The 19,061-nt window shown below is 45.8% G+C and overlaps 1 protein-coding gene across 50 annotated transcripts in view; it reads left to right on the forward strand.

The window, feature by feature from the left end:
* SORBS1 (sorbin and SH3 domain containing 1) overlaps positions 1–19,061 on the forward strand; it is a 219,639-nt gene that overhangs the window by 128,068 nt on the left and 72,510 nt on the right. For 26 of the 50 annotated variants that reach the window (XM_070561228.1, XM_070561222.1, XM_070560916.1 and 23 more), the window contains 5 exons: positions 2,804–2,948; positions 7,304–7,333; positions 13,265–13,437; positions 15,438–15,501; positions 17,329–17,403. In XM_070561228.1, coding sequence (XP_070417329.1) covers positions 2,804–2,948; positions 7,304–7,333; positions 13,265–13,437; positions 15,438–15,501; positions 17,329–17,403 — 487 coding nt within the window. The remainder of the gene's footprint in view (positions 1–2,803; positions 2,949–7,303; positions 7,334–13,264; positions 13,438–15,437; positions 15,502–17,328; positions 17,404–19,061) is intronic. The other 24 variants (XM_070561241.1, XM_070561261.1, XM_070561250.1 and 21 more) reach the window with 1 other exon arrangement.

Consider the following 19,061-nt stretch of genomic DNA (forward strand, 5'->3'; position numbering starts at 1 on the left):
CCTGTTATAGTGCTTGACACAGAAAGAGTGCCCAATAAATATTGGCTACGTTGCTGAGGACTTACCTGAGCAAATAGCGGCGAGAGTTCCTCAAAAATAAGTAACTGGCTAATTAACAATTACTCATGAGTTTCTCTGTGTTCTTGGCATCCTGCTAGATTCTGTGGGAACATCCACGAGCAAGGCATGGCCCCTGCTCTCAGAGGATTTATCTGAGTAGTGTTATCAGTGCTCAAGCTTTGTGTACCTGGGATCATCTGAGGGGCAGGGAAGCTCATTTAAATTGTCAGCTCCGGGTTGTACTCCTAGAGTTTCTGACTGAGTGGGCCTAGGACTCAGACTTGGTAACACACATCCTGGGGGATTGTGATGCTGAAGGTCCACGGACCACATTTTGAGATATAGTGATCCGGTGGGTCATGCAATTGGCTGATGGAAATAAACATTCACTGACAACCCTTTGCGTAAAGAGGTATGCTTATAAGATTGCCTCAAATGGCTCAATACTGAAGCCAGTCATGCAGAAAGCAGGAAGGAAACAGTTTTTTGGCTTGTAGGAGAACTTATAGTCAGATATCAGGCACACCAAAGCTGAGAACAGCTACATTCTGGGCTGGGACCTCTTCTCAAATCTCTAGATGCAGCACAATGCAGTTAGGTAAAGACCTGGCCAAATGTGGCCCAGGGGCTTGGATAGCCTAGCTTTGAGCTTTGCAACTCAGCCCTGTTGGAGGAAAATGCTAGATTGTTCCCTGATGCGCTCCCCTCACCCCAGCTCAACTTATAGGTGAGTTTAGAAGCCGCTGTTGTTTTGGAGGGTACAGGCATTCTTCCCTTTGGCTCAGAATGTTTCTCTGGAGCAGCAGGTAACGCGAGTCTTATTTTTGGTGCGCTAGAGTACCGTTGTGATTAGTTCTGTTGTATGCCCTATCCTTTATCATTTGTGTAGATCTGGATTTTCATATTGAGTTTGTTTCAGGTGTGCCAGGACAGATGAGTTGGGACTGTGTCCTCAATTTCCCAAACCTGACTGATCAGTGTAGTACAGACTTCCCGGGAAGACTCCACTTGACCTGATAGCTTCTGGTTTGGCCTTGGGTAACAGTAAGAGGTGACAAGGAACCTGCTTGGGTTCTCCACTGGACCAGAACTATCAAGAAGAGCAGAATCCCTTGTGGATGGTGGCCAAGCCACTAGTTGATATCTGCTTCGTTGGCAGAAATTTGAGAATAAAAGGGAAGAAGAAAATTCATGTTAATTGATCCAGCTTATTTTAGTCAATAGCCTTTTTTATGTGATATTCCAGAAATAAAACTTGTGCCACAGAGTAAAATTTGTGAAGTGCCTAATGCTTATATGCTCCATCCAAACATCACATTAGGCATTTTTACTTTAAAGAGCTGTATGCCTGATTTCTTGGGTGCACTGTGGCAGAGTTTTCACTCATGTGTCGTTTATCTTTATTACATCACTTTGGAAGTAAATTAGGATAAGTGTAATTGTTTTCCACTTTACAAATGAAAAATTGAGATGAGGCACTTCTGTACAAGATCATATTGTGCCTCTCAAGTCTTGGGAAAAGGTTTTATTCACCCTGAGCTGCTGCTCATAGATAACAGCTTCGACATTAGGGCACTTTCAGAAAGGTCAGACTGAGCAAGCCAGTGTTTGTAGGAAGCCCCTACTGTGTGTGAGGAGCTGTCCTGGGTGCTGACAGTCACTGCCTCTCTTTTGATGGGCATATGTTCTCTTGCTACAAAAGTTGTTCAGAAACACCTTTGGTGGTAGATGGCTCCTGCCATTTATGTGGCATTTACTGAGCCTGCTGTCTGCAGGGCATTGTGCAGGTGCAAGGGGAAAGGAGGAAGAGAGGCATAGCCCTTGTCCTGCAGGTGCTTACAGAGCAGTTGATCCCTGATGGAGCATACTAATTGCTTTGAATCATACTTTTATCTGGAGAGTAACTATCAAAGTCTTATTCTTCAAACTCTTTAAGAATGATATTCTGGCTTTGTAAAATTTATAGCCGTAATAGAGGAAACTATCTACATATCCTTACTACATTTCGAGGTCTTATTTTCACGTCTTTAGGAAGGCTGGCATTATTCCCATCATACAGATTATAATGTTGGTAGTAATAATTTTTTTGGTATTTCTGGCAGAGTCTTCAGGTTTTTGAAGTTGGGATTTTCACAAGTTTTACTTCATAGATCTTTGTCCCTCAATATTGGAGTGAAAAGAGGTCACAGTAGGACAGGATAATATCCACATCTCAGAAGCAAGCGCTAGCGAGGTTGTTCAGTGATGCAGATGATAGGAGTAGCTTTCCGAGAGTATCAATATTTAGCTCTTCCCTGTTCTTACATCATGGCTTCTTGTTCTCACATTGTCTCATGTTTCTTTAAACAAGTGTACTAAACTTTCCTGATTTTTCCCAATTAAACCAGCTCTCATTCTTGGATCGCATTTGGAATTGCATGAATTTTGCATGTTAGTCTACTTTGATTTGAATTTGCTTTTTCAGTAACCAGGTTGATCCACAGTTATTACCAGGTGAAAATAATGAATGATGTTGCTGAGACTTTCAGTATCATTCACCTTCCCTCTCTCCCCTTACTAATACCAACAAAGACCATAAGCATTCCAGATTAAACTTCTAACTGGATTTAATGATATGTCTCATTGATGCCATTTCTTTTTATAATTAAGGTCCTTGTAAAGCCTTAAATTTCTTCTTTTTAAAAAGCATTAACTCTAGGTTTCACGTATTTATAGTTAGTTACAACATTTGTTTTCTTTTCAGGATTCAAGTCCTCTACTAAATGAAGTTTCTTCATCCCATGTTGGAACTGATTCCCAAACCTTTGCACCAGTTAGCAAGCCAACATCTGCCTACCCCTCCACGACAATTGTCAATCCCACTATTGTGCTCTTGCAACACAATCGAGGTAAGGGAGCTTCGCAGCGCACCACTCCCTCGGCCCACTGGAATCAGCATAGCTACTCTTTGACATCTGGGGCAAGAATTCTGCCATTCCAAGGAAATTTTCACAAATCCCATCCTTCCCTGAGGCCCTCTACCCCAGTTTACTCACTCCCACAACCCACAAAGTCGATTACAGCAGGCAGACAGAAGCCCTGTCTTAGGATGATGTCAGGTGTCCGCAGAAGGAAGCTAGCGAGGTGCATGTTCCACACCTGGAGTATCCCCAGTTTTCTTCAGATGGTAGCTCCAAAAAGAAAGAAGACAGAAAAGAAAAAGTGTGTGCTCCTTAATTCCTCACCATAAGAATTTTAATCAGAGCTTTGCTGGGAAAATCTAGGTACAGTTCTAAATCATTTAGTTCTTTGACATGAATTTTCTAGAAAGCAGAATTTTGAGTGCCAAAATTAAAAAGATAAAACACAGTGTATGGAAAGTTTTCTAAAATAGAAAACATGTTTTTGTACTCTAAAACAGAGGTTATTGAACCTTCTCTGAATGACTCACCGGCCTTCATTCTTGCCAGCAGTTACTGCGCTGGGCCGTCACTCAGCACACCCTCTGGGGACTTGAGGACCGCACGGCTATTTGCCCCTGACACTGTGTGGCCCCCAACAGCTCTGCTGAGGATTTTCATGTTTGTTTTCCTTAGTTTCTCTGACTGCTTCTGGTTGGTTCTTCTCCTTCTCTGAAGGGGCATCGTAAGTGAAGCAGAAGTGCTTTGAGGTAATAATTGTATGTGTTGACCCTTCTGCTTTAAAATTCCAGAAGACGATTCTAAATCTCAAGTTTTCCTTTTGGGAATTCCGTAGGGGAATAAACTTTCTCTTCACAAAACTCCTTTGTAGTGTGAAATGTAAAGCTTTTGTGTGTGTGGTTTCCTAGCGTAGAAAGGTCTTTTTAGTCTGGATTGCAAAGAACAGTGGAAGTTTAATTATTTTGTTCAGAGGCCGGCTCCGTGGCAGAGTGGTTAAGTTCACGCGCTCTACTTTGGCAGGCCGGTGGTTCACTGGCTGGGATCCCGGTTACAGACCTACACACCACTTATCAGTCCATACAGTGGCGGCATCCCACATAGAAGAACTAGAATGACTTACAACTAGGATATACAACTACATACTGGGGCATTGGGGAGGAAAAAAAAAAAAAGAGGAACATTGGCAACAGATGTTACCTCAGGGCCAATCTTCCGCACCAAAAAAGCATACCTTTAAAAAAAAAATTATTTTGTTCTGAGCCCAAAGCTCAGATCAAATCTTTCTTTTCTTGACTCCCTGCTCCCCTGCTTCAAAGTTTTTTCTCCACCCCTCCCCCCTCTCTGTTAACTTGGATGAAAATGGGACTGGAGTCTATTTTTAATTGTTTTCCATATTAAATGGAGTTTTCTATTTCCTGCTTCTAACTTGAAAAGCAGATGAATGAAACATTTTTTGTCCCTTAAAGTCTTCCCACTCAAATCTTAAATAGTTGTTTTAGTAGTTTTATTTTTTCATATGTGTGGCCCCATATTGATTTTCACCCATGAACCTGGGTTCTTCAAAAGATAGAAAGGGTCCCAGCTCCCACACTGAGCTGTCTAAGAGCCCATGCCCAACCTGGCAGTGGCTTTCTCTGCCCAGGAAGTGTCCGTAATGCAGGACAAAGTGAAATTTTCATTTTCTATGAACTTCTTTATGACTCACTTTTTAAAAAAATCCAATCAAACAGAAGCAAGTTAGTTCCCAGAAAGAAAGGCAGTTTCTTTAAAAATGAGATTTATTCCCAAGGCAACTTGGTTTTTGGGAAATGCCAAGTGTAATGTCAGCTGCTTCTACCGTGTCCCTCTGATGACACCTACTGAGACATCTTTGGGCACAGAAATGCCTGTAGTTCCTTTTTGTTTCTTCCATGAACAAATGGATTTTTCTTGTTTACCCAAATGCCTTTGGTTCTTGCCTTTCTCTTTTGTCAAAGTCCTGCCCTTGGGCTTAAAAATCAGAATTGTGCAGCCTGAATCACACATCCTTCAGAAAAGGATTCAAGTACATTAGTTTTTTGGAGTTAAAAGCAGCTTCCCATAAAGAGCAAACCATGTGTTCCCTAAGGAGGTGGGGCAGGAAGAGTCCAGAATGGAAGCAACAGCTGGCCCAGCCTGGATTGCTAATCGTCAGTGGGCTTTAGGTCGAGCGTTTTTGGCTTTGCTTTGGCATTTAGCCAGCCTGGCCGCCCTGCTTTGCCTCATAGATGGTACCCGTAAAAACGATTGCTTAATTATTGCAGAGTCTCCCCAGGGAATGATAACTTTACTCCACTTTTGGAATTCTAGTTTAGTCATCCTAAAAAAGATTCCCTTTTTTTTCCTGCCTAGACTGTCCCAAGGCACAGTGTGACAATAACCCTCTCTCTCCAAGTCAGCTCCCCCTACTGCAAACAATCAGAGGGACCTGTGCATCTGGCCTGGCTTTGACTGTTGTGCATACACTTTCCTGAACTTTCATCCACATGTGTCTGAGGGAAGATCACTTACAATCAGTCTGGCAAGGAGGATTTGAATCAGAAAGCTCTCAGTACTGAAAAGGCACATGAGTCCCTGAGCTCAGAGCTTCTCAGTCTTTAATGTGCATCAAGCCTTGGGAGTCCTCAGATTCAGGAGGTCAGGGGTGGGGCTGAGAGTCAGCATTTTTCAGCAACTTACAGGGCATGTCACTGCTGCCAGTCCACAGACCCCTTTGGAGAGCGAGAGCTCGGTGGTTCCCAGACTTCTGGATCTCATGGTCACATGCAGCAGTCTAGGGACTACCCTAGGATTGCTCATTTCTAACTTTACTAAATAACACTCCTGAAAAATAACTGCTGTTATCTGTATGACGTGACATTCTATGGAAGAAAGGCCATTTCACACCTCAGAAGTGGAAACAATATAGTCTTTTAAGTTGAATAAATTTGCTTTTGTCTGCTGGGGAAGGCCTTGCCTCCAGCTTCCAGATCAGAGTTTGGGAAGCATAGATTCAGTGAGCACTTTGACCTAACAGATGAGGAAACTGAGGCTGAGAGTTGACATGATTGATCGGTGTCATCCAGCAAGTTACTGGCAGAACTGAGCCTAGAGCTCTGCTGGGCTTCTGTTGTCCAGTGTGCACCGTGTCCACATGCCAGAGGTGGATAGGGCCACTTCCGCCGGCTGTGAGCGCCTGTGCTGCTCTGTTTACTTCTTGCCCACACTGATTCGGAGGGAGGATGGGGATGTGCCCAAGGGGGATGATGACAGCACCCATGAGCTGGCAAGTGTTCTATTTTTATCTATGTGGCTGCTTTATATTTAGCAGCTGTGGAAGGTAAAGGTCATTTTTGTGCTTATCCCCTAGCACGTACACACAGAACTCTCCAAAGGAGATGTTGGCCTCCCCTCCTCGTGAGTGCCCAGGAGGGTGAGAAACTCATAGACTTTCAATGTTAAGAAACAGTGGGGGTGGGGCTGGCCCCTTGCCCGAGTGGTTAGGTTTGCGCGCTCCGCTTGGGCGGCCCAGGGCTTCACCGGTTCGAGTCCTGGGCGCGGACATGGCACTGCTCATTGGGCCATGCTGGGGTGGCATCCTGCATGCCACAACTAGAGGGACCCACAGCTAAAAATGTACAACTGTGTGCCGGAGGGCTTTGGGGAGAAAAAAAGGAAAAATAAAATCTTTAAATATGAAAAAAGAAAAAGAAAAAAAGAAGCAGTGGGGGTCTGGTGGTTAGAGTTGGAAAGAAGCATAGACTAGGAGTTGGGGAATCTATGTTCTAAACTCAGCTCTGATGTTCAGTGTCGTCTTGGATAGTTTGTGCCTCTTATCTGAGGTCTCGCAGCCAGTGCCGACCTAGTTGCCAGAGTTGTTCTGAAGATTGAAAGTGTTAACACGTGAAAGCTCTTAAAACAATGTCTGGCATTTAGCAAGCTCTCAGGAGATCATAGCTGCCATGGTTATGATTATAATTATATTTCCCTCAAAAGGTACCAAGACTGGGGTCATATAAGGTCCTGCTCACTTGAAACCAGGTAATTGGGAGGGTCTCTTTCGGTGAGCAGATCGTCTTTCTTGAGATAAGATGTAAGCAACTAGAAAATAGTGACAGTTCCCTGAATCCTGGTGTGGATCTAGGGGGAGGGGGATAGGAGACACTACACTTTGATAATGGGAGCCATGTGAATACCCTTGCATTCAGCTGGACTATACAGCATCTGAGTCCAGAGGATGGTGAGGATGCAGATTTTGGGACCCTAACAAGTTATGCCGGGACTTATTGGTCTTACCATGTCTGTGTAAATCTTACTTACACTGTGTATGTTTTCTCTTATCACAGAACAGCAGAAAAGACTCAGTAGCCTTTCAGGTAGGTGAGAAATATTTATTTACACATTGACACCTGTTCCTCTTACAGCCGTCTTCTGGTTACCACCTGATATTCGATCAGCACGGCTTTATGAGCTCCTCTGATGTGTTGGGGACTCTGTTTGTTGCTGGACTGCAAAGATGATGAGAACAGACATGATTCCTGCCTCCCTGCAGCTTGCGCTCGTGGGGGCAGACCAGACAAGTGACCCAAACTCATAAGTGTGTCCTTTGGAACTGTGATAAGTGCCTTGATGAGAAAAAACACGATATTCTGAATCAAAAGAACAGAGAGTTGTGCTTTAGATGAAGTGTTAGTGGCAGGCCTCTCTTCTCTCTCTCTTCCAGGATGTGACAAGTCAGGGTTGGGAAGTGTGGGCAAGTTCTTTTCTTTTTGAGTGGCAACCTCAAATGCCAGTAAGTGGGGTTATGGACCCGGGTGAGAGCCTCCAGACCAGCAGTGCTTGGAAGAGGTTCTGAGAGCCCTGCTTCTTGAGCTTGAGCTGGCCTCAGCATCTCCTGGGGAGCTGGTCAGAACCCAGGTTCCCAGGCCACAGTTCCAGAGATGGGACTTGATGGGCATGGGTGAGAATTTGCACTTCTAACCAGTTCTGCGGTGATGCTGATGCTGCTTCTGTTCTGTCCGCACTTTGAGTAGCAAGTTTCATCAAGAACCAACAGTGGTGGGAGGTGACTACAGATATAAGCAGGTATCAAGGCTCACTCCCTGATAATGTGTGTAGAGTTGGGACAAGTTGGGATGGGGAGGGAACAAACCTGTAGGTCAAAATTATGAGGAAACCCAGGAATGGGAATGTTTAGCCATTTCCTTATGGCGTTTGTTAGCCATTCTGCTTTGAATCTTGGTTCTACCACTTAACTATTGGTGCAACCTCAGGCGGGTTACTAATGATCTAAACTACAGATGAGTTTTCTTACCTGTCAAATGGGGACTGCCTTAGTGCCTCATAGGTTCTGCTTATACACCTTAGCACTGAGCATTGGCGCTCACTGAGTGCTTAATAGACGTGAGTTGCTGTTATCAGTAGGAGCCTCCATTAATTCACTCATCATTTTACTGAGTGCCTACTTTGTGTCAGGCACTGAGTCAGGCTCTGGGATTCTGTCGGGGAACCGTGCTGCCCTCGAACAGCATGGTGTGATGTGATGGTTTGTAACCTTTTTTGGTCATGAACTCATTTGGACAATCTAGTAAAGGCAGTAGGTTCATTCTCTAGAAACGCCACAGGTGTGCAAATGTATGCACATGGTGGATTTGCAGATACTCGTGAACTCCAGGGTTAAGAACCTCTGCTCTGGTGGATAACAAAAGCCACCATTTTCTGAGCAGCTGCTCCATGATTTCTGTGTTACTTCATCCTGTTGCTGTCCTTGTGATTCGTGGAGAGCCCGATGGGGAGGACATGAGGTTCTCACACCCTCTCAGCTTTATCAGGACTTGGACCAGGACAGGCTGTGGTTGAGAACAAGGTGCCCTTCGCTGCCTTCTCCTGGTGCTGCCACACTGCAGCCCACTTCAATCCCTGGTCCCAGCCCTGGTTGCTGAGAACAAGGTGGCTCTGAAAAAAAGGTAGCCCCTGTGGGCTCCTTCCTGCCTTTGAGATTTGGAAAGGAGCAGTGGAATAGATGAAAAAGGCACCCAGCCAAGTTAGGAGACCCAGAGTTTGGTCTGGCTCTTCCCTCCTGTAGCTGTTTCTCTTTGGGTAAGTAACTTCACCTCTCTGGGCCAGTTTCCTCATGTGGGAAATGGGGATGGTAATCCTTGCCCTGCCTTAAAGAGGTGTTGTAAGGATCATATGCAACACGAAGGGGAGTATGCTTTGCACGCAGGAAAGTGCTATGTAAATGTCAGGGCTTCTCCACCAAGCTGGCAGGCTCCAGCCACTTCCTGGGCTCTAAAATAAGTCTAATGCTTCTGTCCTCCTTGAACATTGGGACAGATCCACTCATGGTGTTTGGTAGAGTAGGACATAAAGCAAGTGCTCACTAAATGTCAGTTTTTGTTTAAAAAGAAGCAGCACCATTTTGTCTCAGAAGCTCCTGCAGGAGAGAGGGCTGGCTGGGCTGGTGCTCCAGCCTGTGCCTGGAGTAAGGAGGCTTTGCCCATCACAGCTGTGGTAATGGGACTTGGAAGGGGGCCACCAGCCTCCCTCCCTTTAACAGATTTTTACTAAGCCTCCATGGGGCTTCACGCTCAGGGAGACTCATCTGGAACATGACCCACATAGTGTTTGGCCTCATGAAGCTTATGGTCCCCTTGGGTGGACAGACAGGAAAACAAGATAAGGGCTAGGACAGAGGGGCTGGCATAGGTGTAGAGGCCATGCCTCCCTTGCCCGAGACAAGTGTAAGCATGGCCATAATCCTCGACACAAAGTTTTGGGTGTGAAAGGAAGGGAAGCTTTCCCGCCTCCCACAAACACAGAGGCCCCGTGTCAGGTTGTCAGCAGCATCATTTATTTAGGGGCCCTTTCCAGGACCTTCCTTTTGAAAGCACAGTATAAGATTAGAAGGAGGGGCCGGCCCGGTGGCGCAGCGGTTAAGTTCGCACGTTCTGCTTCTCTGCGGCCCAGGGTTTGCTGGTTCGAATCCCGGGTGCGGACATGGCACTGCTTGGCAAACACCATGCTGTGGTAGGCGTCCCACGTATAAAGTAGAGGAAGATGGGCATGGATGTTAGCTCAGGGCCAGTCTTCCTCAGCAAAAAGAGGAGGATTGGCGGTAGTTAGCTCAGGGCTAATCTTCCTCAAAAAAAAAAAAAAAAAGAATGATTAGAAGGAAACGCTCCAGGATGTTGTGTGAGGGAGCAGTATTTGCTCAGTGAGAAGTAGCAGCAAGCCCTCATTGTAACACAGATGTCAAAGAGTGGCCCTGTCACCTGTGTGGCACAAAGAGGTGTCACTTTGGGTCTTCACTATATAAAGAAACATTTTTTCTTCAGGGGCTGCAGTTCAGCCCTCTGTGTATTGAAATCCACTCAGTCATGAGTCACATGATCACAAGCTTCTAAAGTAACATAGCTCAGGGCTAATTTTTGGAGATCAAAAGGCCTGGCAGCTTTGGAACAAATCCATGGACTGTCAGCTTGAGTTTTGCAGTTAAGTGATTGTTGTTAGCGCTACCTGCCCTACACATTTTTTAAAAAATTTCTCTGGGTCTGAAAACCCTGAGAATGGCATATCTGCAATCTTTTCTTAAGAGATGACATTAAAAAGTGAGGAGTGTGAGCGCCTCCAAAGCGGGACGGAGCTTGAAATCAGTGTCACCTGCTGCTTCTTGAGCACACTTAGGGAAGGCCTTTCCAGGTGGGAGGAGAATGCTCAGCAAAGCCATGTTAAGGATAGACTCTGGTAACTTGAAATCCCCCTGAGCTTCAGGCTTCCTGCCAGATCCTTGGCCTCCTTTTGGAATTTCCTGGGAGCACGAGAACTCATCCCATAATGCCAGTCTTGTCTTACATCCTTTAAAGGCAATGGTGATGTTGCCAGGGATCTGGTTTTCTGAAGTACTTGCTAAGCTGAGTCTTACAGAATGTTTAGAAATCGTTCTGTGGTCCCAGAATGAGTCCTCATTTCAGAAGTTAGTTTGCCATCCAGGCAGAGTGGCCCCATTGAGCAGGCTGTGAAGTCGTGAAGCTGAGCATGCTGACATCAGTGTTTCCCCACTTCCTCGACCTCTTCTCCACACACAGATATCTCTGACCTTGGCACAACTTTGCATGTGCCCTTGGGTCCCTCCTTTTTGCCAAAGTTTAGTCGTCCAGCCAGCACTCTGCACCTTTTCCTTTCTCTTAGAGGAGAGCCTTTCCCTCAATCAGTGAGCACGTAGTGAGCACTTGCTGATTGCTAGGGCACGTCTCCATCCCCTTCAGTCTCACCTCATGGGCTTCCCTGTTAGGACTTTAGACCCCCCTGGTATAAACCTTTTTGCCCCTTAATCTTTTGACCTCTTTGGTTGCCATCTGACACCTCCTTCCTTCCCTGACAACCTCCATCCCTACTTACTGCCCCATTTCCTGCTCACACATTTCGTCCCTTTCCCTGCAATCTGGCATCTATCCCCACTGCCTTCTTGAAATTTGCTTCCTCACAGCTGACCCGTGACTCTTCTTTCGCCTAATCTAATGCCTCCTCCTCTGCTGCAGTTATTTATTTATTTGACACGTTTAACCACCCGCTTCTTGGAATTCCATCTTTTCTGGCTTCAGTGACACCTCGCTGTACTTCTCTGGCTCCTCTCCTGTCCCTCTAATGACACCTGCATCAGTTGGGGGATCCTTTTTTGCTTTTTAACCTATAACTGTGACATTCCTCAGTGCCTGACTTTGGCCCTTGACTGCTCTCACTCACCTTCTCCACTGAGCTCTTCCATTTCCTTGACTTCAGCAATCACTTCTGTGCCAATGGCTCCAAAATGGCACTCCATCAGGGCCTCTCACCTGGACCCCACTCCCATATTTCTTATAGGGGCCTCCAGGGCATTTCCACCTGAATGTCTTGCTGTCTTCTCAAAGTGTTACTGTGTCTGCGTGGAAGCAGCCATCTCTCCCTGCCTTCCCCAACCCAGTTTCCTTTCCTGACTTCTCTGTTTGGATCAGGCCAGGCTCCCAGGCTCGAAACCTTGGTGCCATTTTTGAGGGAGGCAAGACAGGCTATGGTTCAGAGAGGACCACTGGAGTCAGGTGGACACTAGACCAGATCCCAACTTGACTATAAGCTGGCTATGTGACCGTTAGGGTACTTTATCTTCTCTGTGCTTTGGTCCCCTTAACTGTTTAAAAACAATGGAGGGGTGGTAATAGTTTCTCCTCAAAAGGTTATTGGGAGGATGAGCTGAGATTATATATATGAAGAGTTTAGCACAATGCCTGGTACATCATAAGCTCAGAGTAGTTCAAAGGCCCCCTTACGTTTGCTTATGCTGTTCCCTCTGCCAGGAGCACCCTTCACTTCTTGTCTGTCTGGCTGACTCCTCTTCTGAGAGCTCGGCCCTGAGCCAGCTGAGTTGGACGCTGACTCCTCTGTCAGCCCTGGTCACCCTGCATTCTCATTGCTGCCTCTCTTGCTCTTTCTACCCACCAGACCATAAGTTCCTTGGAGGTTGGTGCTCAGAAAGGTTCACCTTCGTGTCCACAGGGCATGTAAATACCTAGCATCTGGGAGGTGCTTAGTAAATGCCTTCCTGTAAATAAATGATGTGGCTCGGAATAACAGATTATACTAAGTAATTTTACCATCTGTAGACCATACAGAATGTGTTTATTAGCTCTCTCTAACCTCAAGTCCTGAATCAAACTCTAATGTGTACTTGGCAGTTTACAGCTTTCTGAGCACTTTGGCATAAGTTATCTTGTTAGGTCCTCTCACAACATCACTGCGAGCTTGCCAATGGAGCTGTTAGCCCCAGTTTTGGAGGAGAAAATGGAGGCACAGAACAGTTAAATGACTTCCCCAAGATGGAAAAAGAACTTTCAAGTAATGTTTGGCCACCTCCTTGTGGTTTTACCTGCTCCCTGAATTTCTAGAACTGTCAGAACCACTCAGATATTTGGAGGCCCAAGTGCATAGCTCTGCAGGGCACTTACCAGGCTGTCGGCAAACGTTTTAAAGGGCCAAATGGTAAATATTTTAGACTTCACAGGCCATACAGTTTCTGTCACAGCTACACAGCTCTGCACTGTAGCTTGAAAGCAGCCGTAAATAATACATAAATGAATGGGGGTGACTGTCTTCCAGTAAAAGTTTATTTACAAAAACAGGTGGCTGGGCCCTCGTTTGCTGACCCCTGCTCTGAATGAAAGTCATTCCAGTTGAGAATTAGCAAACACACTTTCTCCCAGCTGGCTTGTTTGGGAGTTTTTGCTTTGAGGCCACCAGAAGAGCTTCAGCTAGTGGTTATTTTTCACTTCCAGATCCTGTCTCAGAAAGAAGAGTGGGAGAGCAGGCCTCGGTACCAACCCAGGAAAAAGCCACCTCACCTGGCAGGGCTACTGAAAAAAAGGCAAAGGATGACAGTCGGCGAGTGGTGAAGAGCGCTCAGGACCTGAGCGATGTTTCCATGGATGAAGTGGGCATTCCACTCCGGGTACGAATACTGACCTGGAAGTCCTTCCTAGGCTTCCTCTTAAGCCAGTGACAAGTGTACGCCCTGAGTGCATGTGGACCCCCGCCATGGGTTATAAAGGCCTCTTGGGGAGGGTCCTTACCACTGTCTGCTCTCCAAGCTCGCTGAGGGCCATAGAGCCTCCAGGAGCTGTGCTCCAGCCTCCTGAGCCCCTCAAGCTTCTGGCTCAGCGTGCAGCAGCTTTTCCGAAAGCACACGCCAGGTGTCACCAAGTCTTGTGGAAAAAAAGGGTTTTGTGGTCAAATGACTGTGGGGAAGAGCTGGACGGAACAAAGTCAGGGAGGTTTCTCTGCAGCAGAGCTGAGAGGCTTTGGGCATGTGCGTCTTCCAGGGGAAAACGATGTGGGCAGTGTTCCCCAGTCTCCGTCATTATCATTTCATGGAGCACGCTCAGAAATTGTTAGTCCAGGGTCAGAGATCCCTGGGGAGTGTGCGGGGCTCAGGGTCCCTGATTATGGGTTCAGGAAGAAGTTCCCGTGGATGGGAGACAGCCTGTCATCCAGAATGAGGAGGAAGCTCTCAGGGAACCACAGAATGGATTCAGCCTGCCGAGGCCTCCAGGAGGGAGCAGATCATAGCAGCCCTGTCTCAGCTCTTCCCTGCTGGACAGGTGTGGCAGCCTCCTGCAGGCTAAGGAGTTCCCGGGAAGCCTGACTCTTGAAACTGGATTAGAGGGAATTCCATTCGTCTCCACGTGCCCACCAGAACACTGGCTGCCATATGTTTCTCTGTGATTTCCACTTGGCAAATGGACTGGTTTTTGTGTCCCTTTTGGGGAGGCCAATAGAAACTGCAGTGGGCTAAGCCTCAAAGGAACTATTGTCTGACCCTAAGCAATAATAAGTATATAATAATAATAATAATAACCAGAAAGAATTATTACTAATAGTAATCACAGCTACCATTTGCTGAGTGCGTCATCTCATTTAAACATCATTCCCTCGACAAGGTGGATGCAAATGTCATTCCCACTTTATAGATGAGGAAACAGAGACTCAGACGGGTTACAACTTGTAACGGAACAGTCTGACTCCCAAACCATTACCCATAACCATCATGTTAGGTGGCCCTCACACTCACCTCTCCAGCTCGGCAGCTTGGGTGACTTTGACTTTATATGTCTCATTTCTTCGTCTATAAAGTAGGAGTGAGAATATCTGGTCTAACCACCTATCTGTCCCCTTGCTTGATTTATTTTTATCGGAAGAAAACAAGCAAACACAAACACCAGCCTAGTTTTGTGGTTGGGATGAAAACTCTCTTGCATTGGCTGCTGTAATGGGCTGTGTTTTAATGTGTGCGTTCTAAATCTGGCCCTGTGCGAGGTGATGTAGATACACTTCTACAGAAGTGTAGTGGGTGGGGCACAGCCTGGGAAGCAAATGTTCTTTGTCTCTTATGCTTTACTTCAATTTAGTCGTCTACTTATGGAGAGAGATTCTCTTTAAAAATGAAATTTTTAAAAATTACATAAGAATGGACACATTTCAAGTGGATCCTCCATCCACTGTTTTCAAAATCTGCATCCTTTTGGCCAAATATCACTCTGCAGATTTGGGTCTGAATCTCTTGGTTTGTTCTTTCTCACGAGTTTTGCATTTTAAAAAAAGGTTTAAGGGGGCCAGCCCGGTGGCCCAGTGGTTTAAGTTCGTACGCTCTGCTTTGGCGGCCCCGGGGGTTCACGGGTTTGGATCCTGGGCGTGGACCTAGCACCACTCATCAAGCCATGCTATGGCAGCATCCCACATAAAATAGAGGAAGATGGGCACAGATGTCAGCTCTGTGACAATCTTCCTCACACACACAAAAAGATTTAAATATGAGATTGCAACGATGTTTAGAGTTACATGAGTTTGGACTTTAGATGTTGTCATTTTCCATTTTGATTTTCTAATCCTAGAAGTTCTGAAATGTACCGGGACTTTCATTTTATTTTACTCTTTGCTTTTGTTTTTCTCCAGAACACCGAGAGATCAAAAGACTGGTACAAGACTATGTTTAAACAGATCCACAAACTGAACAGAGGTACTGATTTTCATTTGTAGAAGCTGTGCTGTGCCCGTACGTTGACTGTGGTGGTGAGGACCTAGACTCACTCCTCAGGATGCCGGAAGACGGCGCCCTGTCGCTTGCCTTCATTGGGCACCGGCCTGCTTGAGCCCAGCCATACGTCTTCAGAGCAGAGGAGGGAGGGAGCATTTGTGTGCCTGCCTCACATGTGGGATTTGAGGTCAGCTCTCAAGTCCTCCCTCCCAGATGTTGTGGGATGCAGCAGGCTGAGCCCAGCACTCTGCCTGTGCTTCAGCATCTCCCTGCCTGGGATGCGAGCAGCTCCAACTCCCACCTGCTTCCAGCTTTAGATGCATCTGCCCGTGTCAGCCCATGACTGCCTTGTAGGCAGAGCGAGTTGAGAAAGCACCGAAGTGGGAGTTAAAAACTGTTCTCACCTTGGGGACCAAGTACTCACGTGACCTTGGGCCACTTGTGTACCTTTCTGTGTTTGTCCCACTTCCGTTCCTCTGAGGGAAGTTGCAGGGTCCAAATGAGAGCAAATCTGCCTTGTGAAGTAGAATGCCATGGTGCACCTGTAAGGTGGTGGTAATGTGAAAAATTATCTTCCCCAGCTGGGAGCTAGCACTTGCCAGGTAGTCCTGAGAGTCAGTCAAGAGCTGACACACCAAAGCCAGTTCAAGATGGAAGAGAAGCACTTCCAAATCAGGGCCCCGCTGGGCTGTCAGCGGGTGATCCAGCATGGTGGGAGACTCCCAGGCCAGTGCTCGGGCAGGTCATGACTCCACCAGCTCCCATCCACCTGTGCCACCAGTCAGCTGATAGGCAGGGATGCAGCTGCACCGTGGGAAGGGTACCACTCCTCCCAAGGGCAAAGCATCCTGTCTTTCCCTGTGGCCAAATCCAGTCTGGCTGCCTGGCACGGATGACACATTAAGGCAAAGCAAAAGCATTCTGGTCGGTGTTGGCCTAAGCCACAAATAACCAATCTCTCTGATTAGCTGTGGTTGCCAGCTAACACCACTGTTAATTAGCTGTTACAGTGTTCACAGTGAACCTGGCTGTGCCCCTCTTCAAACTGTTTCTAGATACTGAGGTGCTCTGTGTTGAGCGTTTCTGAGCCAAGAGTAAATACACCCTGGTTGGGTAAATGAGCTCAGTCACAGTGGTGATGCTAAATGCTGGGTCTCTGATTGGACAGTGTCGGTTCCACTGGTCACTTCCTAAAGCTGATATCCATTTCCTCCAGCAGTCTGTGTCTCTCTCACCTTTGGACCCAACTTTGGCAGCCCAGATGCCAAGACACCGTGAATATGTGAAAAATTGTGCCCCATAGACAGTGTTGGTCCTCTCATATGCTGAAGCTATCAACTTGGCCTAAATTTCAGGTTCTAAGTGAAACTACCTACCTTAATGGTAGGGAGGTGTTTGGAAAATTAAGAATCCACTTGTTTGCCTTGATGCTAATGTCAAATTTTGATTAAAAAATCATTTTATGATAACGTCTTCATTCCATATTACTTATTAGTATGCTTAATATTTTTTGCCTATAAAAGGCAAAAACTTCATGTTTTATGTTAAATGCCTCTTGCTTCCTGGAGCCTGTGTATATGTAATTCTTTGTCCTAGAAGAGAAATGATATTATGTCCTTAGATGTGTCTCAGTAATGCAGGCAAAAGGACTGGATTTTTTAAAGCAGTTTGAATTTCTTTCATATCATCAGTGCAGCTTAGTATGTTCCAGAATTCAAGGAGCCTAAATTGTGTGTGGATTCCTGTTCGTTCATTCTCTCCATTTGTATCTTCCTCTATTCTCTCTCCCAAACCTGCTCCTCTGCCTAGACACTCCTGAAGAAAACCCTTATTTCCCTACGTACAAATTCCCTGAACTTCCTGAAATCCAGCAAAATTCTGAAGGTACCATAAACTTAGACAGTGTATCTGTTGTCCTAGCCTTAAATTAATTCTTATAGTTCCATTATAGGAATAAGATTTGGCTTTTAGATTTTGTTTTTTATAGTTGTTTTTGGTTGGTGAAAATTTAATTTCACTCATTTGCATGATGTGCTATATTAAAATAACTAAGTCCTTTCTAATTCATTAATCTATTTTTAAGTGTGCTGCCCGTGTGCTTTAATAACACTAAAATAGGTAATCAACCATTCGAAAGAGTCAGTTGGGGATTTGTCAGTTCCACCACTTCGTGGTGGATAGTTTCAAAATCCGCTGCTTTTCTCTGCTGCAGAGGACAATCCTTACACTCCTACCTACCAGTTTCCTGCATCTACTCCTAGTCCTAAATCTGAAGGTAATTAAAGGAAAATCTTGTGCCTCTTTGTAGCAGTGCTGTTCCTTTCTTTTTCACTTTGGGGTTTTTCCTGGTGGCTAAGGGCTGTCTCCCAATCATTTGCTTCCCTCTAACCTCGTGTTTGTGGTGTTGTCTTGCTCCTCGCTGACTGTATAACTGGAGTCTATCTAGATGGTATTTTAATCCTATTCCCTTGGGATCTACATGATTAATGGGCTAGTCAGTGTAGCTTAGTTATTATCCTCTGAACATGTGGAGTTCTGGGAAAAGCTGCCTGAACCTAGCTACCAAAGGCTTTGTATTTAGGGTGGTCCCATGGTGCTGGTGGCTGGGCGGTGACTCAGGGAAGCTGAGTCATTATGGCTGATGGGCAAGAGGTAGACATTCCAAGCTGTTAACAACAGAAAAATTACCCAGTTCCTATATGTGCAGCTGGCTTATCTCTGGGTCCCTGTTGTCATGGGCCCTCAGGGTGTATCTCTTTGGTGGGGAATTCCCGAAGAGGTATCCAGGTATGAGATTTAGTAATACTGGGGGAGGATATTTCTTTAAAATAAGGGCTTTGGCCAAGCTAGAAAACGTTTCATGAAAGAGCTGGCTAAGAATTTGGACCTGCTGGAGAGACAGCCACATTTGAGAGAGATTCTTTTCTAGGGCAAAAAGTCTAGGTGTCAAAGAAGATTCCAAAAGCTGAGTTAAGGGCAACAACCTGAGAATGATCCTAGTCCCAGGGATTGTCTGATCTTTGGATGAGTCACCCTGAGAGAAGGGAGTGGATGGAGTGTGCAAGAGGAAGTTTCATTAAGTGCTCTTCTAGGATGAGATGTTGCCTGCTCTAACTTCATTCATTCAAGTGGTATTGAGCACTTGCCTGTGCCATGCACTGTCCTTGAAACTGAGGATAGTGCCTTGAATAAAACATGTCCTCTCTTCTCAAAAGTTCACATCTGGCAAGGAATTAGACAAGACCAATTCATTGTACTATGTCCAGTGTGGTGGCAATTGCAAGATCATGTGTCTAGAAGGCCATGGAAAAACCTTTCTGGCACACAGTAGGTCCTTGTTAAATAGCTGGAGAATGTTGATGAGTGAAGGCTTTGGACCATCGAACCAGAGTTCTTTTTTAGGGACAAAGCCCTGTGCCACCACCTCTGTTCTTCTCTGCTATAATTAGCTCAGGAAACCATTCCACACAGTCCTTCTCATCATCGGTAAAGTCATCCAGTTAGTCGTTCCCCAAACTTATACTGCTCACTTAACATGTATG

This window comes from Equus przewalskii, chromosome 1, assembly GCF_037783145.1.
Source record: "Equus przewalskii isolate Varuska chromosome 1, EquPr2, whole genome shotgun sequence".
Lineage (NCBI taxonomy): Eukaryota > Metazoa > Chordata > Mammalia > Perissodactyla > Equidae > Equus > Equus przewalskii.